The sequence below is a fragment of the Dipodomys merriami genome, unplaced genomic scaffold (genome assembly GCF_024711535.1).
Source record: "Dipodomys merriami isolate MVZ:Mamm:240054 unplaced genomic scaffold, mDipMer1.0.p SCAF_142, whole genome shotgun sequence".
NCBI lineage: Eukaryota > Metazoa > Chordata > Mammalia > Rodentia > Heteromyidae > Dipodomys > Dipodomys merriami.
This window is the reverse complement of record NW_027202738.1, coordinates 1,970,547-1,994,901: the sequence shown is the minus strand read 5'-3', so window position 1 is coordinate 1,994,901 and position 24,355 is coordinate 1,970,547. Positions and strand designations below refer to the sequence as shown.

Sequence of the window (24,355 nt, the reverse complement as noted above, 5' to 3'; positions counted from 1 at the left end):
GCTTCGCGTCGGTGCCGGCGGCGGCGGCGGTGGCGGCACAGGTTCTCTGGGAACTGGCGAGTCCAGGCCTAAGCGGCGGCCCTGCGAGGCCCGCGCACGGTGCCCCGGGCCGGGGCCCTCCTGGCCTAGCCCTGCCCCGGGAGCCCGTCTCCCCGGCCGGGGATGAGGCCTGGAGGCGGCCGCGCGGGGCCCAGCACAAAGGCTCGTCCCCAGGGGCCGCCGCCGCCGGTGGCTTAGAGCCGCCCGCCGAAGCGGCGCGGGCGCCGGGGACTTCCTCTCTGCCGGCCCCCGGGGGCGGCTGCTGCCCGTCTCCCCGAGCCCCGAGCTCTCTGCCCCCTCGGCTGCCAGGGCACCGCGCAGCCGCGCAGATTGCACCGCTCTTGGCTGTGGGGACCCGGCGGAGCATGTCGGAGGAGAGCGACATGGAGAAAGCTATCAAGGTAAAGGGAAGATGCCAAGCCTCCGCGCTGTTTTCTTGTCTTTAGCCCCAGAAAACCGAGAGTGTTCGGGGCGAAAGGCTTCGACTATCCCGGGGTTTCGGCCGCCTCCACCCCCCGCCCCCGATTCCTCGGGCCGAGTTTGACAGCCCTGGGGCGAAGGGATCGTGTGTGTGTGTGTTCGTGTGTGTGTGTGTTGGGTTGGGTTGTCGGGTCTCTTCCGCTTCCCCGAGCAAGGTGAGTGGCATGAAGATGAGTGGGAGGGAGGGGCCTGCTACCCCTTTTCGTTTCCATCGCCCCCAAGTGCCTCCACCTAGAGATTTGCTTCCGTGTGGTCCCGTGTGGTCGGCTGCAGCTACGTTTGCAGAGTGGCTTTCATCCATCCCTCTTGATGTGTTTGAAATCACCTCCTCGAAGACTGCAGTGTGACAAGAAGGTGGTTCGTCTTCCTGTGAAAACCTGCCCTTAGGGGAATAGATTGCTCTTTAATGTGTTTTCTCTTCCCTCTTCGGTGCGGGGGAGGGGGGGAAATCACTGAGAGGCGCGCGCGCGCGCGCGCGCGCGCGCGCGTGTGTGTGTGTGTGTGTGTGTGTGTGTATGTACGTACACGTTTCTTTGTATTTAGAAAGACTTAACAGTGCTCGGTTTCTTTCTGTTGTTTTACAAAAGAAAAGCAAACATGTTCTGAAATTACTCAAATAAAATAATAAATTTTCTGAAACGTGTGTGTGTGTTGTGCGCAGCGTGCCAGTATGGGGACTTGAAATCAGGGCCAGGGTGCTGTTCCTAAGCTTTTCAAGGCTAGTACTAGGTCTCCCACTTGAGCCACAGTTCCACTTCCGCCCTTTTGGTGGTTATTTGGAGACAAGTCTCAGGGACTTTTCGTCCAGGTTGGCCTCATAATGATCTCCATGTCTCAGCCTCCTAAACATCTAGGATTACCGTTTGAGAACCTGGCTCCTAGTTATTTTTTTATTAGCATAATTAATTGTATGAGTGTTGAGTTCATTGTGATACTTCCACACATCAATGGACAGATTTTATGAGTTGTGTGTCTTATAGTTAGGAAATTAGGGTTCATGTAAAGCTAAAGTTAATGTTTTACATCTGTTAACCTAGTGCATTTAGAATTTCATTTTCCCTTGAGGGACATACAACTATTGGCAGCTTGGGGTTATTTTCCTCTTCAAGCTATTTCAGGATAGTCTCTAGTGCTATATAGTACAGTATATAGTTTATCAAAATCCTCAGTGATTCCAAAGAAAAAAGTAACTTTATTTTTTACCTTTTGTGGTGCTAGGTAGGCAAGTGTGCCACCACTGTGCTATACAATCTTACTCGGCAATGTCCATGGTGGCCTTGAACTTGCCATGTAGTCCAGGCTAGTCAGCACTTGGGATCCTCCTGCTTCTGCCTTGAATGCTGGGATTAAGGTATAACACCATGTTTCACATGCTTGGTGAGGCTGCATCTTCTTTTTTTTGTCGGTTGTGGGGCTTGAACTCTGGCCTGGGCGCTGTCCCTCAGCTCTTCAGCTCAAGGTGAGCGCTCTACCATTTGAGCTACAGCGCCCACTAAGGGTTTCCTGTATTTTTTTTTTTTTTGGAGATAAGAGTTTCACGGACTTTCCTGCCCAGGCTGGCTTTGAACCGCTATCCTCAGATCTCAGCCTCCTGAGTAGCTAGGATTATAGGCATGAGCCACTGGTGCCCAGTGAGGTTGCATCTTCTAAAGGAGTTTTAAACATATATATTGGACTGTGGATATAGTGCAGACAACATAAAATAACAAGCTGGGTATTATGAGAAGTCTATTCGAAATTCAGGTAAAAACAGCCGTCTAGCTAGGGCTTCTACATTCCTAAACCCTTTTATCCTTATTTCTTCTAGCCCTCAAAGGACAGTCATTTGGTGATGATGTTTTCCCAGCACAAATCCAGATACAAAAATCAGAGGTTTAAAAAAAAAAAGAAATCAGAGGTTTGGGGGTGGGCATGTAGCTCAGTGATACAGTGCTTGCCTAGCATGTGCAGAGCCTCAAGTTCTCAAGTTTCTTTTTTTTTTTTTTTGTCGGTCGTAGGGCCTGAGCTCTGGGTCTGGGCGCTGTCCCTCAGCTCTTCAGCTCAAGGCTAGCGTTCTACCACTAGAGCCACAGCGCCATTTTCAGCTTTTTCTGCATATGTTGTGCTGAGGAATCGAACCCAGGGCCTCATGCATGCAAGGCAAGCACTCTACCACTGAGCCACCTTCCCAGCCCCTCAAGTTTGATTCTTAGCATCACAAAAACAAAAACCATAGATAGATCAAATTTTAAATAATAAAAATAAGGATTCTGAGAGACTGCTTTGATATATATTTTCCCCCACTTGGTTTGGGTTTTAGCGTTCGTTTCTCTAGGTAGACTAATGATTAAAATCCAAGCCTCGCCATTTATTAGCTTTGGGTTCTTGTTTAAGTCACATCATTGCTCTGTCCTTTGTCTCCTATACAAAGAAACTGTTTCCCAACTTATAGGAATTTTTTGAGGTTTAAATGGAAAAATGTACTAAAAATATACTCAAAATAACAGAGCTCAATGAATATTAGCTTGTAGCAGCATAAGCATGATTTAGGAAGAAATTTTTTTAACCAGTTGTTGATTATTGTCTAGCCTAATTTTCTGAAGTTTTCAAAAGCTTTTCTGCACTAAAATTACTTGATAGGTCACTAGTGAATTTCCCTATTAATCTGGGCTTGTCTGACTAACTGATGGAGTTAAAAATTTCTGATTTGGCAACCAGTGCTAACTAGGATATACCCCCTTTGGAAGCAAATTAATATTACAGCAAATAAAACTTTTTTGAGCTATTTCATTGTGTTGTTTATTGTTTCACTTTTTTGAGGTGTATATCAAATAGTCCTGAGACCTGTAGAGTTCAGCTAGAAACCTGTTGTCCTGGGCTTTTACCACAGCCTGTGAAGTTCTGTGGCCTTACTATCTTGAGAGTACACTGATTAGACTCTTATTAAATGCTCATTTTTATTACTTTAAAAAATAGCCAGCCGTCATAGCTTATACCTGCAATTCTAGCTACTAAGGAGGTTGAGATCTGAGAATCAAGGTTCAAAGCTAGCCCAGGTAGGAAAGTTTGAGACTTATCTCCAATTAGCCATTAAAAAGCCAGAAGTGGAGCTGTGGCTCAAGCGGTAGAGTGCTAGCTTTTAGCACAAAAACTCAGGGACAGTGCTCAGACTCTTGAGTTCAAGCCTCAGGACTGGTGCGCATGACTGCACACACATACACACACTATATATATATACCTATATGCATATAAAAGGCATCGTGACTCATGCTTGTAATATGATCTGGAGAATCACATTTAAAAGCTAGGCTGGTCAGGGCTAGGAAGGTGGCTCAGTGGTAGAGCACTTGCCTTGCATGCCTGAGGCCCTGGGTTCGATTCCTCAGCACCACATAAGCAAAAAGAAAAAAGCTGGAAGTGGCGCTGTGGCTCAAGTGGTAGAGTGCTAGCCTTGAGCTGAAGAGCTGAGGGACAGCACCCAGGCCCAGAGTTCAGGCCCCACGACCGGACCCAAAAAAAAAAAAAAAAGCTAGGCTGGTCAGAAAAGCTTTCACAGACTCCATCTCCAAGAGACCTGGCTCAAGGGGTAGAGTGGTAGTGGAGAATGAGACGAGCTTAAAGGCCCGAAAGTCAAACCCCAGTATTGCCAAAAAAGAAATTAGGACAGTAACTGAGCCTGGGAACTCGGGCCTATAATCCCTATGGTCAGCTACTCAGGAAGTGGAGATTAGGATTACAGTTCAAGACCAACTCGGGAAAAACTGAGATTACCCCCTCCCTTCACCCCTGCATCTCAACCAAAAAGCCAGGCATTGTGGTATGCACCTAGGATCCTAGCTATGTGGGAGGCCTTAGGATGTGCCCCAGGCAAAAGAAAAATATATAAATAAAGCCTTATCTGAAAAATAAAGCAAAAAAGGACCTGGAGGACCTGGAATATTGCATGAGAGGCAGAGTACAGCCAAACCTGAGACCCTGAGTTCATACCCTAGTACTGCTCCCTCTCCTTCCCCCGAAAAAAAGCTCAAAAAGCAGATAGTGTTTTCTATCCTCACAGCCCACTGCTTAACTACCAAGGCACCTAACATGTACCCCAAAATGCATATCCTGCCCAGTGCTAGTGGCTCATGCCTGTACATCTCACTACTCAGGAGGCTCGAGATCTGAGGATGGGCGAAGTGGAGGTGTGGTTCAAGGGTTAGAGCACAAACCTTGAGGGGCTGCTCCCAAACCTTGACTTCAAGCCCCAGAACTGGGAGAAAAAATTAAAATTGAAATTAAAAATAAAAAAAGAAAGGGAAAAAAATAACCCTCTTGGGTAAGTTTTCTGTTGTTTTTGTAGCTGTTCTCTTTGAGGAGTTTTCTCTAGGTGATATATTACTAGTCTACTTTGGGATAATACTGACTTAAATCTGATAAAATAAACTTTTGCTCCAGTATCACTCTAGTTTTTCCTTCCTCCTTTGTGTACTTATTGCTAAGTGTATCTGTTATATTTAACGCTGACAGTTCAGTTTAGTGACTTGTCATTTTTAACCATCTATGTTTATTAAAGGAAGAGAAGAGCTGAGCATGTCTCGCATTACCAGTAATCCCAGCACTTGGTAGGCTCAGCCAGCAGGATCATGAGTTTGAGGCCAACCTGAGTTAGAGAGCCCTGGTCTCAAAATTCAGGAAATGAATGAATGCAGGCATGCATGATTTTTCTTCCATGTTTACTTGATCTGCTCCCTTTCTGTGCATCCGAGTTGCTGCTCTCAGAAGTGCTTTCTTTAGTTCTTGTAGAGCAGGTATTCTAGCAATGAATTATTTCATCTGTTAATATCTTTTATTTCTCTGTCGTTTCTAAGGGATATTTTTATCCAATACAATTGAATTCTTGAATTTTTCCTTTCAGTGTGTGATTGTTATCTCTTAGCCTTGTTTCTGATGAAAATAGCTATTACTTGTTTGGTATATGTTTGTATATTTTACGTTCAACATGTTTTGTATAATTCTGTATACTTTATACATATTTGAATATAGTAGTTGTATATTTTGTATATGAGCTGTCACTGTTTTTCTTCTGCTTAAATATTTTTCCTGTCTTTCAGTCTTTTGACTAATTGTTTATTATTATTTGACTAATGTGTTTTTGCCTACTTAGACTTTGATGAGCTTATTGGAGCAATAGACTGAATGTGCTTGCATTGTATGAGTCTCATACAGGTTTTGGAGCTTGAATTCAGAGCCTAGGCACTTTCCTTTAGCTTTTTCTGCTGAAGGCTGATGCTCTACCACATGAGCCATACCTCCACTTTCAGTTTTTTGCTGGTTAATTGGAGATGAGAGGCTGGCTTCGAACCTTGATCCTCAGATCTCTTGAACTGCTGCTGGTGCCTAGCTCAAGCTTTTTTTTGGTCAGTTGTAGGGCTTGAACTCAGGACCTGGGCACTGTTCCTAAGCTTTTCTCCTCAAGGCTAGCACCCTATCACTTTGAGCCACAGCACTACTTCCAGTTGTCTGGTGGTTAATTGGAGATAAGAGTCTCACAGATGTTCCTGACCAGGCTATGTTTGAATTGCAGTCCTCAGATCTCAGCCTCCTGAGTAGCTAGGATTACATGTGTGAGCCACCTGTGCCCAGCTTAACTCAAGCTTTTCTTTTTAGTTCAGATTCTTTTGCTACCTGGAATCTGTTGGGCTTCTCTACTGAACTTTTCATGTTAGTTATAATAGTGTTGGTTTCCATGTGATTCTTCTTCGTGGTATCTGTTACTCTGTTGAAACTCCTGTATTTGTTGGATATGGTGGTACACACTTGAGACCAGCAGTTTGATGAGCTTGAGCAGCACGATGAGAGGCCACCTAAAAATTAAGTCCTGTTTTGTCTCAGCATTCATAGTTCCCTTTATTCTTTGAACTTATTTAAAATAGTTGCTTTTAGTTAGGCTTAGTGGCTTAAGCCTGTAATCTGAGCAGCTTCTCAATAGAGGAGTCATTATTTGCCTTCTCCCTTTTATATTTTAATAGGAAACTTCCATCTTAGAAGAATACAGTATCAATTGGACTCAGAAGCTGGGAGCTGGAATTAGTGGTCCAGTTAGGTAAGACACCCATGAAAGAACTGTGGTAAAATTGTTCAGAGCAGGGGTTTGTGAAATATGTCTTGAATAACAAGTATCACCTGTGCCAGGTGATAATAGATAACTGCTGGGAATTGAACTTAGGCCTTGTGGGTATTAAGCACAGACCCTTCCACAGAGCCACAACCTCAGCGCTAAGTAGATTTCATGTTAGTTTCTGTTTCTTTCTCCTGCATCTGGAAATATAGCTGAAGTGACCATGTCACATGGTCTGTAGTAGGAATGGCAGAAGATATGGATACTATGAGGCCACTTTGAGAGTTACCTGAAGCAGAAGAGCCATTGCTTCTTTATTGGCTTATGTTGGTGAATTAGTGTTACACACTCAGGACCTGAGACCTGAGCTAGGGCGCTGGGTAAAGTGAGATGCTTTACTCTGTCATCACCTGCTGCCCTGGGTGACTTCATTTTGCTCACCTGGACATATGTCCTTGATTAGAAGTATAATTCCCAAACAACAGACTTGGAAAATTAAATTTTCTGTACATAGACTATTGCTGATCTTTCTCTCCTTCCAAATCTAGAGTCTGTGTGAAGAAATCTACCCAAGAACGGTTTGCACTGAAAATTCTTCTTGATCGTCCAAAAGCTAGAAATGAGGTATGGTCCTTTACTGCCTTGACTTGCATATTCAAGGAGCCTAAGAATTCATTTATTTATTGGCTGTTTTCCCTTGGCAGTATTGGGATTTGAACTAAAGTCCTGACTAGTGCCTACTAATCACCACCAAGCCGTGTCTCCAGCCTTGGTACTTGGACATTATTTTTGAGATAGTCTTGCTTTCTGCCCAGGCAGGCATTTCATCACAATCCACTTACATTAGACTTCCTGGACATTAGGAGAACAGACCTCTCCATATAGCTCTTCCTCAAGAAGGAGTCTTGTGAACCTGGCTGGCCTCGAACTATGATCCCCACAATCTCAGTCTCCTAAGTAGCTTGGACGACAGACATGAGCCACATGTACCTGGCAAGAATTATTCCTTTTATAATTACGCTGCTTCCTGGAGAGAAGAGATGCAGGAGAAAAATTTTGTCTTCCCTATTAATGTTATCATTATAAAATAGTCTTATCTTTCCATATGGAAAGGTATTAGCCTGTAGTCTAGTTTCCTTCTGGCCTCCTCACATCTTTTTAATTTCTTTCTTTTTGCCAGTCCTGGGGCTTGAACATGGGGCTTGGGCTCTGTCCCTGAGCTACTTTTTGCTTAAGGCTAGCACTCTACCATGTGAGTCACAGCACCATTTCTGGCTTTTTCTGTGTATGTGGTACTGAGGAATTGAACCCAGGGCTTCATGCATGCTAGGCAAGCACTCTACCACTGAGCCACATTCCCAGCTCTTACATCTTTTTTAATTAATGATCTGTTGTATTCTGATATATTCCAGTTTTACTTCAGTTTTTGCTTACTGAACATGGTGCTTAAAGGATGGAAATAAAATAGATTGATGAAGGGTCAAATGAATGCTGTATAGATTCTGAAGGAGGATGCGCGCGTGTGCGTGTGTATGTGCGCACATGCACACACACATGTGCTGGTACTCGGGCTTGAACTCAGGATCTGGGTATTGTCTCTTAGCTTTTTCATTCAAGTTTGGCACCCTACCCCATGAGCCACAGCTTCATATCTGGCTTTTTTTTTTTTTATAGTTAATTGGAGATAAGAGTCTAAGGAATTTTTCTGCCTGGACTGGTTTCAAACCACAATCCTCATATCTCCACCTGGTGGGTAGCCAGGATTACAGGTGTGAGCCACCAGCACCTGCTGAAGTAGACTTATCCCTTAGGCTTAGTGTGGTCAGTTCTGAGATAGTGGGAAGTGTAGAGAGAAGATGTTGTCATCCTCTTGTCACAGAAACATCTCCTCTTTTCTCTTCAAGGTACGTCTGCACATGATGTGTGCCACACACCCAAACATTGTTCAGGTTGTTGAAGTGTTTGCGAACAGTGTACAGTTCCCACATGAGTCCAGCCCCAGGTAAGACCACGCAGCGGCAGCTTCACATGCCTGTGTGCGGGCCACAGTATAGCAGTGTTCCTTTCACTTATGTACTCTTTCCTTCCCCTTCCTCTCCCTCTCCCCTGCTATCCATTTCCTCCTCTTTCTCTTAGAATTTTGGAGAAAATTTAAACATACATAAAAGCAGATCGAATTTTGTAATGAAGCCCCGAGTACTTATTACTCAGCTTTAGTTTTGTGGAAAATCTCTGCATAATTGCTTTCTCTTAGAAAATAAAATATATAAAACATTTAAGGGCTGAGAATGTTGCTTAGTGGCAGAGTGCTTGCCCAGTATGCACAAGGCCCTGGGTTTATTCCCCAGCTCTAAAAAATAAAAAATGAATGGATAGAAGGAAGAGAGGAAAGCAAAAGGAAAGAGAAAAATAGATAAAGGGAGTTTCCAGTTTAACAAAACACTTTAGAAGTAGTTGGTGTACTCCTATAATTCCAGCACCTGTGAGGCTGAGGCAAGGATATCTAGAGTTTGAGGCCAGCCTGGGAGACCACAGAAAATCCTGTCTTAAAATAATAATAATATAGAAGATAAACAGATTGTATTTCAAATAATCGAAAAGGGGCCAAATGTTATTGTAGGCAGAGTCTTAGGCTGCTATATAGCACAATACCGTCTTGGTTAGTCTAAAAGGAAAAAGTTGACTTTATTCTTTGAGCTGTCAATTGTTTGGCAGGCACACTGGGTGGTATTTGAAGTGCATTCATTTGGAGATGGAGATGAAATCACCCTGCAGGCAGTGTTGGTAGGACATGAGTACAATCTCTGACTATTCTGATTCTTACAAGGACAGGCACTTCTTGTGTCTGAGAGGTGTGATGTCCCAGAAACATGTGAAGTCTAGCACCTGAAAAGTAGGTATTTTACAGGTGGAGGAAGATGACAGAAATTTAAAGTTATTTTTTACAACTATGCTCTGTTGGTGAAAGCATTTGGATGGAAGCTGGAAGCATTTATATCAAAGAATGGTAACCAAAATTCATGGATTTTTTTTTTTTTTTGAGAATGGGAGAATTTTTCCTTATATTTAGTAGTTTGAGTAGTTCGTATTATCTTGGGCTTGTCTTACAGATTTGATAGGTGAGATCTCTTTAGGTCAGTTTTTTAATGTTTAGTTTTTTTTTTTTTTAACTTAACAAATCAAATGCTTTCAAACAGGGCTCGACTCTTAATTGTAATGGAGATGATGGAAGGGGGCGAGCTATTTCACAGAATCAGCCAGCACCGGCACTTTACAGAGAAGCAAGCCAGCCAAGTAACAAAGCAGGCAAGTGAACCCCGGGTACCAATCAAACTACCAACTATGTTGGTTAACCAGTGCAATTTCATTAGGGAGAATAAAAGAAAGCTTAAGAAAAGCTCTATTTGACTTCTCATTGCCTGCTTTGTTATGTAATAAGAGAGGATGTCTTAACTGGAGAAATGTGACCCCTTTTATACTTTTTTTGGGGGGTGGAGGGCCTATTATTAATTGGTTGTCAACCGCTTCTTGAGGCCTACTGTAAACAATAAACTGAAGGAAGATAATCTTACCTCCTTCAATGACTGTTGATATTATATTTCAGGTGCTATCCACAACATTTTATCTATTGGACTTTGAGATAAAATGCTGTGGACGGCACCTGAAAAGCTGGATGGTACAAACAAATAAATGTTCTAACGTCTTTGCACATAGGATGCTTCTTGCACAAGCCAACTATCATTTCTGCCGATTTTAATAGGATTCTCACATCTTTGTAATTCCAGGTTATTTCCAGTTCTGTTTGACATTACATTTTTATTGCTGTAGAAATGATTATTTAAGTCACATTCAATACTAGGAATCTGACTGGTGCCGATCTCTTGTCCAGATAAAAAACTCAAGGTCTATCTTCAGACCAAGTAAGCAGGACAGAGAGAAGCCAGAAGCACAGTCCACTTAGATTTTAATAAAATCTTTCTACATTTCCTACAGTCACTTTTAAAACATTATAAGTAATATTTGGAATGCTGAAAAAATTCCATATTGAGAGTTGGAGAACATTAGAATTTGTTCTTTCCATTATACTTCTTTAAATCTTTCAGTTTTTAAATATTAGGACTAAAAATGATCGCTAATGATCTGTAAAACAAACATCAAAAATCCACTCAAATCCATACAGGCAACAAAAGTAAAAAAGGGATTTTGTTGTCCGTGCCAGTCCTGGGGTTTGCACTCAGGGCCTGGATGCTGTCCTTGCTCAAGGTTAATGCTCTACCACTTGAGCCACAGCTCTACTTCTGGCTTTTTGGTGGTTCACTGGAGGTAAGAATCTCATGAACTTTACTGCTCAGCCTCCTGAGTAGCTAGGATTATAGTTGTAAGCCACCTGTGCCTGGCAATATTTCAACAAGTAATCATGACATAAGTTGGAAAAACCCCATTAGCTGGTTTGAAGGAGCCTGCCATCCAGCTCCCTCAAGAACAGTTGTGTTTTGAGCCAAGTAGACCTGTTCCTGCCTAGTTGGGGAAATCCATGCACACTGAAGATTGCAGCTAAGTTTCCTTTACAGTGCCTGTCACACCTCAAGCAAGTAAAAGTGGGAGCAAGTGATTTTTTTCTATTTCTTACAGTATGTCATTAGTTTTTGTTTGTTTTGCTGGACGTGGGGCCTGAACTCTTGGCCTGGGCGCTGTCCCTCAGCTCTTCAGCTCAAGGCTAGCGCTCTACCACTTGAGCCACAGCGCCACTTCCAGCTTTTTCTGCTTATGTGGTGCTGAGGAACTAAACCCAGGGCCTCATGCATGCAAGGCAAGCACTCTGCCACTGAGCCACCTTCCCAGCCCGTCATCAGTTTTTTTGACAGTTATTTTAATGTTATAGTTTGTGTTTTTTTAAATTATTATTTAACAAAATCTAGGTTATAGGCTAAATTAAAGCTGACCACTGTCTTAACCGACTTAATGATGGCTTACTTTTTTAAAGTCCCAAGTTTTCTCCCATAGGATATTCAGGATTGTTCTTTTCTCAGAGGTGGCTGCCCACTGTGTCCTTTTTCAGATAGCATTGGCTCTACAGCACTGTCACTTGTTAAACATTGCACACAGAGACCTCAAGCCTGAAAATCTGCTTTTCAAGGATAACTCTTTGGTGAGAAAACTTAATTTTCTGCATGCTTAATGCTTCCACTCTTAACACAGTTTAGGAGTAGGGGTGTGTGTGTGTGTGTGTGTGTGTGCGTGTGTGTGTGTGTGTGTGTGTGTGTGTGTGTTGCTCCAAATCCATGGTGACAAGGCATTAAAAGGGTTTCTTGTACTTCTTCTTCCCTTACTAGAGACTCAGAAATTCTGCCATATCCTTGGCACTAGTAATTTTGGATGATACCAGTACTTTTTTGTGGGATTTAGGATTTTAAATATTGTTTGAAGGGCCTTTGGGAATCTATACATTGTTAAATATTACTTTAAAACTTTAATTTCGGTTACTGTTTGCCCTGACAAGGTATGTTTCTCCCTTTATTCCCTCTCCTTACTCCATATCCCACCAAATAAGTTGTCGTAGCTGTCATGATCAGGGTGAAGCAGAGCCCTGGATTAATAACAAGGAAGGGTTCCACAGAGTAAGGGCCAGAAGGGCTAAGACGTGGACTTTAGAACTGCCTTTGCAAGTTATAAATCAAGGCCAACCAAATGGATAGGTAGAAATCCCTTTTCTTCTGTGTTATAAAGAACAATTTTTCAATGTGAATTAATGTCTCTAGACTGGGAAGATGTTATTCATAGCTTAGTCTTAGCCAGAAATTTGTAAGAGCTCAGGGTCACATGACCTGCATGTAGATTTTTCTTTCAGTGTTTACTGAGAATTCTGAAACAGTGACTCCTGTTTATTTCATGTCAGGATGCTTCCGTGAAGTTGTGTGATTTTGGATTTGCTAAAGTTGACCAAGGTGACTTGATGACACCCCAGTTCACCCCTTACTATGTAGCACCTCAGGTAAGTAAGCATGTACTATTTTTGCTCTGCAGTGTATCAGCAAGCTGCCTACTGTCTCAGGTTCCTTCTAATTTGTACCAAAAGTATGCATGTTTCGTAGCTGGGAGGCAGGAGGTGGGCAGCTTAGCTCCAGAAACCTACCGACTACTTCCATTTGGCACAGATAGTCTTTCTTTTAAAAGCTGGAAAAGAGCCAGGTGCTGGTGGCTCATGCCTGTAATCCTAGCTACTCAGGAGGATGAGATCTGAGGATTGGGGTTCGAACCCAGCCCCGGCAGAAAAGTCCCCATGAGACTCTTATGTCCAGTTAACCACTCAAAAACCCGGAAATGGCGCTGTGGCTCAAGTGGTGGAGTGTTAGCTTTGAGCACAAAGAGGCTTAGGGACAGTGCCCAGACCCTGAGTTCAAGTCCCACAACCAAGAACAACAACAACAAAAATTCTCTCCTAAAACTTGCAGGGGGGGCTGGGAAGATGGCTCGGTGGTAGAGCGCTTGCCTTGTGTGCATGAGGTCCTGGGTTTGATTCCTCAGCACCACATAAGCAGAAAAAAAAAAGCCAGAAGTGGCACTGTGGCTCAAGTGGTAGAGCACTATCTTTGGGCTGAATAAGCCAGAAGTGGTGCTGTGGCTCAAGTGGTAGAGCGCTATCCTTGAGCTGAAGAGCTGAGGTACAGCACACAGCACGCAGGCCCAGAGTTCAGGCCCCACGACCAGACCCCCCCCCCAAAAAAAAAACAAAAAACTTGCAGGGGGTATGCTTTTACTCAGGCAGAGTCATCCCCAGAGTCACTGATTGCAGATTTTTTTATATGTAGAAACAAGACATTTAGGGGATAAAGATAAAAAGGACTTATGTGCTTTACCTGGATGTGTTTTTGACTGATTAATTATTGCTTTTGGTTTGTAAAAGTGCTATGTTGGTGTGAAGTTAAGATTGTTTTATTGTGGGTTTTTTTTTTTGGGGGGGGGGTCTGGTCGTGGGGCCTCTGGGCCTGGGTGCTGTCCCTCAGCTCTTCAGCTCAAGGCTAGCGCTCTACCACTTGAGCCACAGTGCCACTTCCAGCTTTTTTCTTTTTGCTTATGTGGTGCTGGGGAATCGAACCCAGGGCCTCAGGCATGCAAGGCAAGCGCTCTACCACTGAGCCACCTTCCCAGCCTGTTTTATTGTTAACTGGCAGTTAACTTCTAGTAGTCTGAAGTTGTAGGACTTTGGTGGTATGGTTTTCAGTAAGATTCCTTTTGGTCTGACAGGTACTGGAAGCACAGAGAAGGCATCAGAAGGAGAAGTCTGGAATCATACCTACCTCGCCAACACCCTACACCTACAACAAGGTAGGGAAGAGGTACTTATACCTGCACTGCCTGTGTAGCCTCTGTGTTCCTGTGAGCTATTTGTGAGATTGGAAGTGGCCAGAAGTAATACAATTAGCTAACTATTTATAAATATTTTTGTGCTGTTACTGTGGCTTGCACTCAGGGCCTGGGCACTGTCCCTTAGCTTTTTTGATCAGAACTTACACTGTATCCATGGAGCCATAGCTCCATTGTTTATTAGTAGTTAATTGAAAAGAAGACCCTCACAGATTTTCCTGCCTGTGTAGTTTGGATTACATGTATAAGCCACTGACAGTTAGCTGTAAAAATTATTTACAATTCTGCTTTTTTTCCTTACCATTTAGCTTCTGCAGTGAAATTAAGGCTGATGGTCACAGATTATTTATTTGGCTGGCTGTACAGGCCATTGATCACGTTAAGAGAATGAGGTTGGGTTACATTTTTAATATACCAAAGCTAGAGAACTAGCTTTTTGGTGATCGTTTTGGTATCATTCATTCATTCTTTTTTTTGTCAGCTGTAGGGATTGAACTCTGGGCCTGGGTGCTGTCCCTCACTCAGCTCTTCAGCTCAAGGCAAGCTCTCTACCACTTGAGTCACAGCACCACTTCTATGAACAATGTCTAGTACACATTACAAGTGTTTCTAATATTACTCATTACTTCTTCACTTGTAGGCCACCTAATGAAGCATTTTTTTTTTAATTGTGAGAATACCGTACAGAGGAGTTACAATTACATGGGCAAGACAATGAGTACATTTCTTATGAAGCATTGTTGTCTCCTCATTGTTTCCCCTTCCCATTCCTTCCCATACTCCTCCCCTCTCCCCACCCAATCCTCCCCCCACCCCCACCAAAGTAGTTAAGTTTGTTTTCGACATAATGACTTGTACAACTCATTGTTGCAATGGGTCCACCTGTATCCCTAGTTAAACAATTTTTTTTTCCCTTTCCCTCCACAAATTATACCAACATCAAATACAGTGAAAGTATGGGTTATACTGTGGGGGAGGGACATACAAAGCAACATAGAAATCATCTTATAAATATGTTAGAAACAATTGCATGAAAGGAAAAAAAAAAACAGCATTTGAATACTTATATTGGGGTTCATTCCACTAACATCAACTTATCTGGCTTCTTCTGCTTGACAGAATTTTGTTTTGATGCACAAGAAGTTTGGTGGGTTTTTTTTTTTTTTTGGTCATGGGGCCTGAACTCTGGGCCTGGGTGTTGTCCCTTAGCTCTTCAGCTCAAGGCTAGTGCTCTACCACTTAAGCCACAGTGCTACTTCTGGCTTTTTTCTTTTTGCTTATGTGGTGCTGAGGAATTGAACGCAGGGCCTCATGCATGTGAGGCAAGCACTACCACTGAGCCAACTTCTCAGCCTGATGTTCAAGAAGTTTAGTGTTTCTAAAAACAGGTCCTGGCATTGCTGAGTAGATGAAAAAAAACGGTGCTGTTTGTGGATTTGAGGCTAGATATGGATATTAGAGGATAGATAATAGAGGACAGGATATCAGAAACTAGATACTGGGCTGAGGACATTACAAAGACTGGGACATTTGCTTTGATCTCACCGTTCTTCACCTGTGTTGATTGACTGTGGTATCAGTTTCCTTATCTGTAAAGTGAAGGCTTTGAATTTGGTCATTTAAAAGAATTCTTTTAGCTAGATATTATAGTCCTTGAGCCTCTTAACTCCAGTTAGCCAGCAAAGAGCTGAAATGGACACATGGCTCAAGAAGAGGTAGACCACCAGCATGAGCAAAAATGCTAAGTAAGAGTAAGAGGCCCTGAGATCAAGCCCCAGTACTGGCATGAAAAAAGAGAAGTTAGGTTTCCTAAGATGTTCTGAAACAGTTTTAATGTCGGTTAAATAACTCTTGGAGGTATCACCTTGTATTATACGTCAGGGTTGCCTTTGGGTCTTACTTTGGAGCTGTCTCTGCTTGTGAGTTATTGTTTTCTTTTTTCCTTTCAGAGCTGTGACTTATGGTCCCTAGGAGTGATTATCTATGTGATGCTATGTGGATACCCTCCTTTTTACTCTAAACACCACAGCCGGACCATCCCAAAGGATATGCGGAAAAAGATCATGACAGGCAGTTTTGAGTTCCCAGAAGAAGAATGGAGCCAGATTTCAGAGATGGCCAAAGATGTTGTAAGGAAGTGAGTCCTTGGGCTGCTGAATGGGAGGTCTGAGAAGGCCTTGAGGTGGTAGAATCAAGATTAATGTTGGGTAGGGAAAAGCCATTTGTTTCCCTGGTAGCTTCAGCCAATTTTGATGTCAGGAGTCTGAGGTAAGAGCTCCCAATGTCCATACCTCAGTCCAAACTTTTTTCTCTGTTGCATCCTTAGACTTTCCCAGGGTGGTGAACCCAGGTACCTCTGTAGCCATTCTCTCTGGCTATTACTCGGGCCCTAAATGGTATACTTGCTGGTTTGCCTTTTTTTTGCACGTAAGCCAGCTGATGAGGGGCCTGATGTCAGGATACTGAACTAGGGTGCTGACATAACCATGACACATTTGGCTTTTCACATTTTGGATACTGTCAATAGTATGTGATTGTGTTTGACTTTGAAGTGAGCTAATTGAAGCCAGATCTAGGAACTTCCTGTGCTTCCTTTTAGGGCATCAGTACATGGCAGACCTGTTGGTGTTTTCTCTGTAGGCTCCTAAAGGTCAAACCAGAGGAAAGACTCACCATCGAGGGAGTTTTGGACCACCCCTGGCTCAACTCAACTGAAGCCCTGGATAATGTGCTACCCTCTGCTCAACTGATGATGGATAAGGTTTTGAATGATTGTTTTGTTGGCTGAAAAGGCTGTGTGGAGAAGGAAAGTTGGGGCTTGACTCAATGATGGGTTAAGGGAAAAACAATGGAGATCATGCTGTCTTTACTCAAAGATTATCTCTGGTTTTCTGAAAATCAGGATCTGAAATAAAGAACTTTCCATAAAAGACCAAATTAAGCCAGGCACTGATGGCTCACACCTGTAATCCTAGCTACTTAGGAGACTGAGAGTTGAGGACCAAGGTTCAAAGCCAGCCCAGAAAGAAAAGTCCATGTGACTTTCATCTCCAGTTAACCATAAAAAAGCCAGAGGTGTCGGTATAGCTCAAGTGGTAGAGTGCAGTCTTGAGCAGAAAAAGCCAAGCAAGAGAGAGTGTGTGTGACAAAGGACAGAGACAGAGACCTACCAACTGACTGACTGGCTGGATCAGAGCCTGCTAAATAATGCACTAAAGGAACACTCAGGGACATTATCCATATTTGTGCTATGGGTTTGTGGGACAAACAGCAATGTAAGATTACCTTTGCCCAGGGCATTTACAGAAGACTGGTTGGGAAGGCAAAAAAGTTAAGAGATCAAAGTGTCTCAGTGGGAAAGTCAGTCTGGCCTCACTCATGGAAAGTCAGTGAGATGGGTACAGCAGGACCAGACTTTGCCAGAAGAGTTTAAATCTAGGGGAATGGAACTGAGAGGCTATGGCACACTTTTGAGAACAATTTTACCTCTGGGAATATATTTAGGCGATAGTCAGTTAGACGTGCACAACTGCCAACCTGTGGCTTCAGGAGCAGTCTTCTGCAGGCTAACTCAGAGAGATACAGATGAGAGAATGGGCTCAGTCTGCAAATGGAGAAAAACAAAATTCTAGCTTTAGGTGACCAAAGATCTAAGGAGGTGGTGGCTGGCCTATGTGAGGATAACGTTGATGAACAGAGGGAAATCAGAGGAAGGAGGCTAATTTGGGGGAAGTGGAGTCTTAAGACACTGTTTGAGGTCAGAGGGACATTCAAATGAGTGGTTGTGTAGGGTAGAATAAGAAATCAGCTAAGAGCAAGGGATGGGTTTGAAATTTGACAAAGAATAAATGAATGGGGGAAAAAAGTGCTAGGTTTAGTAGGAACATAGAAGAAAGAGAGCTGGAGGAACAAAATTCTCTGTCATCTCTTTGATTTGTAGGTGGTTGACTTCTTGGTTTAAGTATATCCTCTTGTCCAGAAATGGTTTGGTCAGCTCAAAAGAATTACTTAGATCCTGGTTGCCAGGCACATGGCGGTTACAGTTTGGCATTCTTCAAGACATTGGAAATAAGGAGGTAACATTGCCTCTGGAATTACTTAAAAATCACTGCACGATGACTCAAGTCTGAATACACAGACTTTTTGAAAAATAAGAGTGGCTTTAGGCCTTGAAGGTGATACTGCAACTTTACTCCATTTCAAAGAAATCCTGTGTTCAAGGTGGGAATGTTCAACCATGTATACAAATGTGGAATAGAAACCATCTGAGTCTTACTCATGAGCCTGAGCTCAGGATCTTGAGCTATTTCCATGGTTTTGGTTGGGTCATTGCGGATGAGATGGATATAAGAATGCAGCCAGGACTGGCTATGAATACACGGTGTCCTTAGATGAAGAGTAGCTACTGTTTAAAGTTGTCAAATACAGAGGTGTTAAAAGAAGGAATTCCCTTTCACTTTTCTGCCAGTCTTTCTCCTTATAGATGAAGTATTCTATGAGCTTGATGTATCATGTATCCTTCCTGGTATTTTTCTGGACACATCTGGACATATTCCTGCAAAATAGTCTGTCATTTGGTGTCAAATTGCTGTTATCAGTGACTAAACATGAGCCTGTTAATATATATGTATTTTTTAGTTGATTTTCTGTTCGCACGGTCAGGGAAAAAGGGCTAGCTGATGGCTTTTGGTTGGCCTGGGCCATAGTAATTCAGGGGAAAAGTCCTCTGCCTTATCAAAATTTGTATAGCATCAGTACCAGAATGAAATTGCCATTTGAATACTTGGGGCTTCTCCTTACCACTTTCCTAGACATGGCTGTTTAGGTATCCAGCAATTAATGTGAAAAAAGGCTGACAAAATTGGGTCTAGTGGTTGGCGCATGCTTCTGGTCTCAGCACTCAGCAGGCCAGGGCAGGAGAGCTGCTTCACTCCAGAAGTTTGAGACTAATTTGGACAATATAACAAGACCTTGTCTTAAAATAAAAAACAAGAATAACTGATGTCAGTGTTTACATCTAGGCGGTGGTCGCTGGAATACAGCAGGCTCATGCAGAGCAGTTGGCCAACATGAGAATCCAGGATCTGAAAGTCAGCCTCAAACCACTGCACTCAGTGAACAATCCCATTCTAAGGAAAAGGAAGTTACTTGGGTAAGTGAGCTTATTTCTTCAGTTCTTCTTCTGCCATGTTTGAGGCTCCACATGAAAAGCTCTGTCAGGAGTCTGCCTTTTTTCTTTCTCTTTAAGTGGGTGGAGAACATAAGCTCTTTGAGTGGCATCAAAAGCTGGACACACTCTGTAGTAACTAATCTGAAAAATCTATTATCTTGTGTATAGAGTTTATAACCCAGAATTGGGTTCTGAAGTATCTGTTTTTGCCTCTCCCCCAAACTCTTAAAGCACCAAGCCAAAGGATGGTGTTTATATCCACGACCATGAGAATGGCACTGAAGATTCAAATGTTGCCTTGGAAAAGCTTCGAGATGTGATTGCTCAATGTATCCTCCCCCAGGCTGGTAAAGGTCACGCCATTTACTAATGCTCTGTGTACATGTGACTGTGTGCATGCGTACATGTGTGTATATACATGAAAAAGAGTGGATTAATTTGATACATTAGCTGTTTTTTCTTTGTATCATAAGTAAAAGAAGTGCATTATATAAATTAGCTTGTACACACTGAAAGAGTAGACACTGTAAATTTAGAAATGTGGTGAAGTCCTTCCCTCCTTTTCTTTGCTGTAACATTCTAGTATAGACTTAATGGCCAATGTCAGGTATAGCATGTCATTTTGGTTTACTTAGTCTTGACAATGGAAGCACAAAGTATAGGATAGAGAATGAAGATACGGACAGGTTCAGGAATAAATTACAAACTGTAAACATCATTTCCAGAGCCTTTAAAAATCACTGCTGTCAGGACTGGGAATGTGCCTTAGTGGTAGAGTGCTTGCCTAGAATGCATGAAGCCTTGGGTTCAATTCCTCAATACCACATAAACAGAAAAGGCTGGAAGTGGGCTGTAGCTCAAGTGGTAGAGCTCTATCCATGAGCATAGAGAGGCTCAAGGATAGTGTCCAGGCCCTGAGTTCAAGGCCCAGGACCAGAAGGGGGGAAAAAAAATTACTGCTGTCAGCTGGCCACTGGTGGCTCATACCTGTAATCCTAGCTACTCAGGAGGCTGAGATCTGAGGATCGCAGTTCAAAGCCAGGCTGAGCAGGAAAGTCTGTGAGACTCTTATCTCCAATTAACTACCAGAAAACTGGATGTGGCACTGTGGCTTAAGCGGTAGAGCACTTGGCTTGAGCCGAAAAGCTCAGGGACAGTGCCCAGGCCCAAAGTTCAAGAACCATGACTGACCAAAAAAATAAAAATAAAAATCTTTAGCCTGTGAATATAAAGAGAACATCTCCCTAGTTCAGAACTAGCCCTTTTGCTTCTTGGCTTAGACAAAATTACTTGCAAATAGATAAGCTTTCTTTCTCTTCCTTTTTAAAGTGTTGCGATGCGAGCAATTATGCTCAGCTGATGATGGTTTCATGTAACAGCCCAGGAAGTGTTGAGTTGACCTGTCTTGCTAGACTCCTGTGTCTTAAAAAAACTCATATAATGCATCTCAGCCTTTTTTTTATTTTTTATTTTTTGGTCCGGTCGTGGGTCCTGAACTCTGGCCTGGGCGCTGTCCCTCAGCTCTTCAGCTCAAGGCTAGCGCTCTACCACTTGAGCCACAGTGCCACTTCCGGCTTTTTTCTTTTTGCTTATGTGGTGCTGAGGAATCGAACCCAGGGTCTCAGGCATGCAAGGCAAGTGCTCTACCACTGAGCCACATTCCTAGCCCTGAAAGCCTTTTTAATAAGCAAAGGATGAGCTTAGGCGAAACAAAGTAGTACACTCCTGTTCTTCCTCCCTTTCTTAGTCTCAGGCTGCCCATGTTTTTGCTCAGTAATAGTTTTGCTGCAGCAGAACTAGACTTTGGGGCTCTTAAAGCATTTGTGCAAAGATAGTAAAGTAGAAGAGCTCAATGGCCAGAAACAGTGGCATATAACATAGGGATTCACAGTAAAGTTAGCATCTGGTAAAGTTTTACGCATTTAGTCATCATTTCTCAACTGGTTGGACATCATATCCTTCTATTTTTGACACATAGTATTGAAGTGGCAACTTCCTCTTCATTCTTATCAATAGGAGAGAATGAAGATGAGAAGCTGAATGAAGTAATGCAGGAGGCCTGGAAGTATAACCGAGAATGCAAACTCCTAAGGGACACCCTGCAAAGCTTCAGCTGGAATGGTAGGAACCTTAATTGGTCCTCGAATGCAGACAAGTAATTCTGTGTGGAACATGTAGGATCTGTCTGGGGCCTGTGCTGGGACTCTAGGTGAAGTAAGGCTGGTGAGTGGACTATGGTGGGAAAGAACTATGGTGGGAAGAGGGTTAACCCTTTCTTATTTGTTCCGGTATATCTGAATATCCAGTCTTTTCACTTGTCCAGAATTAAGGGTTGCACATTCACCACCAGATCGTCCCTATCACCCACCACAAGGCAAAAAAGGCGATTTCTGAACTTCTACATATAGGCAGCTCAGCAGGTCATTAAACAACACATTGTGAAAGGGAAAGAAGGATTCCCTGCAGAAAGTTTACACTAATGATGTACTTAGCATAGAGGAGAACCCTGAAACTGAAGAGTATAAGGTTTACCAAATAGTTGCTAGTGAATTTTTTTCCCCAAGTAAACAAGAGATAGATTTCTTCTTACTTAAAACATTATTGGCACTTTTAATTTAGATTTTATGTTGTCATTGTAGTTAGGCAAACTACATTTAAAAAGTTCCAGGAGGGCTGGGAAGGTGGCTCAATGGTAGAGCGCTTGCCTTGCATGTATGCGGCCCTGGGTTCCATTCCTCAGCACCACGTAAGCAGGAAAAAAAAAAACAACCGGAAGTGGTGCTGTGGTTCAAGTGGTAGAGCGCTAGCCTTGAGCTGAAGAGCTGAGGGACAGCGCCCAGGCCCAGAGTTCAGGCCCCACAATCGGCCTCCCCCCCCCAAAAAAAAAGTTCTAGGATCCTCAGGAAGGGGAGCAATGTTTTTTTGTTTTGTTTTGTTTTTTAATACATCATTATCTAGCTTGTTTGTTATAGATGTGCCATAAGAAATTTGAAGAGTCCTATAGAATTTCCTACGTGGGCTGGCTTTGAAACGTGATATTCAGATCCATTTGCTGAGTAGCTAGGATTACAGGTTAGGGCCACCGGCATACAGGGATACAGGGATTCTGTTTTAGCCATTTTGGTTAGTGTGTTTTGGTGTTGTAGTGTGGGCTTAGCTGGAATCATTCTGATAGCAGATGGGACTGTGAACTTTTTTTTTTTCCTGCAGGTTTGAACTTAAGAGCCTGGGTGCTGTCCCTGAGCCATTTTTACTCAAGGCTAGCACTCTACTGCTTGAGCCACATCTCCACTTCCAGTTTTCTGGAGGTTAAGTGGAGATAAGAGTCAGGTCCCAGTGGCTCACATATGTAATCCTAACTATTAAGAAGGCTGAGATATGAGGATCATGATTCTAAGCCAGCCCAGGCAGAAAAGTTTGTGAGACTCTTATCTCCAGAAAATAGAAGTAGAGCTGAGGCTCAAAATAGAACATTAGCCTTGAGCAAAGAAGAGCTCAGGAAGAGTGCCCAGGCCCTGAATTCAAGTGCCACAACTAACAACAACAACAAAAAATAATAAGTGGCACAGACTTTCCTGCTTGGGCTGGCTTTGAACTGTGATCCCCACAGATCTCAGCCTTCAGAGTAGCTAGGATTATAAGTGTGAGCTACCAGTACCCAGTGACTGTTCACTTTTGAAATGTTTATTGACCAGTTAGATTCCTTCTTTTGTGAAGTGTGAACTCATGTTGTTGGCCATTTTACTGACTTGTAACTTCCTTATATATGTGAAGGGCTTCTTTATGTATTCTGGATATGAGTTCCTTGCCAGACACACCATATTACATAATTTTTTTTTTTTTTTTGCCAGTCATGGGGCTTGAACTTGGGGCCTGGGCACTGGCCCTGATCTTTTGTTCAAGGCTAGCACTCTGCCACTTGAGCTACAGTGCCTCTTCTGGCTTTTCTGTTATGTGGTATTGAGGAATGGAAACCAGGGCTTCAAGCATGCTAGGCAAGCACTTTACCTCTAAGCCACTTTACCAGCCCAATCTCTCTCTTTCTCTGTTTTGCTTCTGTGGCGTTGTAATGAACTTTTAATTTTTTTTTTATTTCCTGGATAATAGAACTTCCCAATTACTAGCTGAGAAATGGGAGCTGTTTTTATTTTTGATTATTTTTGTTTTTTGTTGGTTGTAGGACTTGAACTCAGGGCCTAGGTGTTATCCCTGAGCTCCTTTTGTTCAAGGCTAGCATTTTACCACTTTGAGCCACAGTTCCACTTCTGGTTTTCTGGTGTTTTTTTTTTTTTTTTTGTCGGCCGTGGGGCTTGAACTCTGGGCCTGGCCACTGTCCCTCAGCTCTTCAGCTCAAGGCGAGCGCTCTACCACTTGAGCTACAGCGCCACTTCCGGTTTTCTGGTGGTTTATTGGAGATAGGAGTCTCACGGTCTCTCCTGCCTGGGCTGGCTTTGAACCGCGATCCTCAGATCTCAGCCTCCTGAGTAGCTAGGATTACAGGCGTGAGCCACCAGCGCCCGGCTCTGGTGGTTTTTTTTGAAGATAAGAATCTTATAGACTTTTCCTGCCAGAGCTGGATTTGAACCATGACCCTCAAATCTCACCCTCATAAGTAGCTAGGCGTGAGCCACCAGCACCTAGTTAAACTGCTTTTGAGTGCGGTTGGCCCACTCATTTATGAGGGTAATTTCAAGAATGGTAGGGCACACCTCTTAGATTCCTAACAAGAGTCCCTCAGCTCAATCAGTGAGAACTGACCTTGTTCTTTCTTGGGTTTCAGGTCATGGATTCACAGACAAAGTAGATCGACTCAAACTGGCAGAAATTGTGAAGCAAGTGATAGAAGAGCAAACCACTTCCCATGAATCCCAATAATAACAGCGTCAAACTTTGTTTTTTAAGAATTTGAAAAATTATTCCTTAATGTATAAAGTAATTTTATGTAAATTAATAAATCATAATTTCATTTCCACATTGCTTACAGTTGTTACATACATTAGGGGCAGAGTTTAGTATACTTGTTTGTTGGTCAAAGCTCAAATCTTAGAGACTATTGATTTAGGATTGTTTTAGTTTTAGTTGTATTTAGCAATAATATTGTCAGGAAAAGACTATTTTACTTATAATGAAGTATTCATAAACCACTTGGTAGAGGTAGATAAAGGACCAACTAAGTGACCTACTGCTTAGTGAACAAACAGTTGAGTCTAATACTGTGGAAT

At 42.8% G+C, this 24,355-nt stretch overlaps 1 protein-coding gene across 3 annotated transcripts; it reads left to right on the top strand.

The window, feature by feature from the left end:
- Positions 1-55: 55 nt before the first annotated feature.
- On the top strand, positions 56-24,105 carry LOC138826379 (MAP kinase-activated protein kinase 5). 3 transcript variants are annotated; one of them, XM_070021473.1, is made up of 14 exons: positions 64-440; positions 6,510-6,583; positions 7,147-7,222; positions 8,503-8,600; positions 9,796-9,904; positions 11,658-11,747; positions 12,495-12,590; positions 13,844-13,924; positions 15,913-16,100; positions 16,604-16,724; positions 18,985-19,115; positions 19,365-19,486; positions 21,150-21,254; positions 23,914-24,105. In XM_070021473.1, the coding sequence occupies exons 1-14, from the start codon at positions 405-407 to the stop codon at positions 24,006-24,008; spliced, it is 1,422 nt and encodes a 473-aa protein (XP_069877574.1). In that variant the 5' UTR covers positions 64-404; the 3' UTR covers positions 24,009-24,105. The 3 variants fall into 3 exon arrangements, with proteins under 3 accessions (XP_069877576.1, XP_069877574.1, XP_069877575.1); XM_070021474.1 differs by having other exon boundaries at positions 65-440; positions 19,365-19,480; XM_070021475.1 differs by lacking the exon at positions 8,503-8,600 and having other exon boundaries at positions 56-440; positions 11,662-11,747.
- Positions 24,106-24,355: the final 250 nt, after the last annotated feature.

Bases quoted from the DNA above. Each gene is read 5' to 3' on its own strand.
- LOC138826379 (XM_070021473.1), top strand. From the start codon at position 405: ATGTCGGAGGAGAGCGACATGGAGAAAGCTATCAAG. The intron at 19,487-21,149 runs GTCACGCCATTT...TCTTATCAATAG, and splicing joins CCTCCCCCAGGCTGGTAAAG to GAGAGAATGAAGATGAGAAG. The intron at 21,255-23,913 runs GTAGGAACCTTA...CTTGGGTTTCAG, and splicing joins GCAAAGCTTCAGCTGGAATG to GTCATGGATTCACAGACAAA.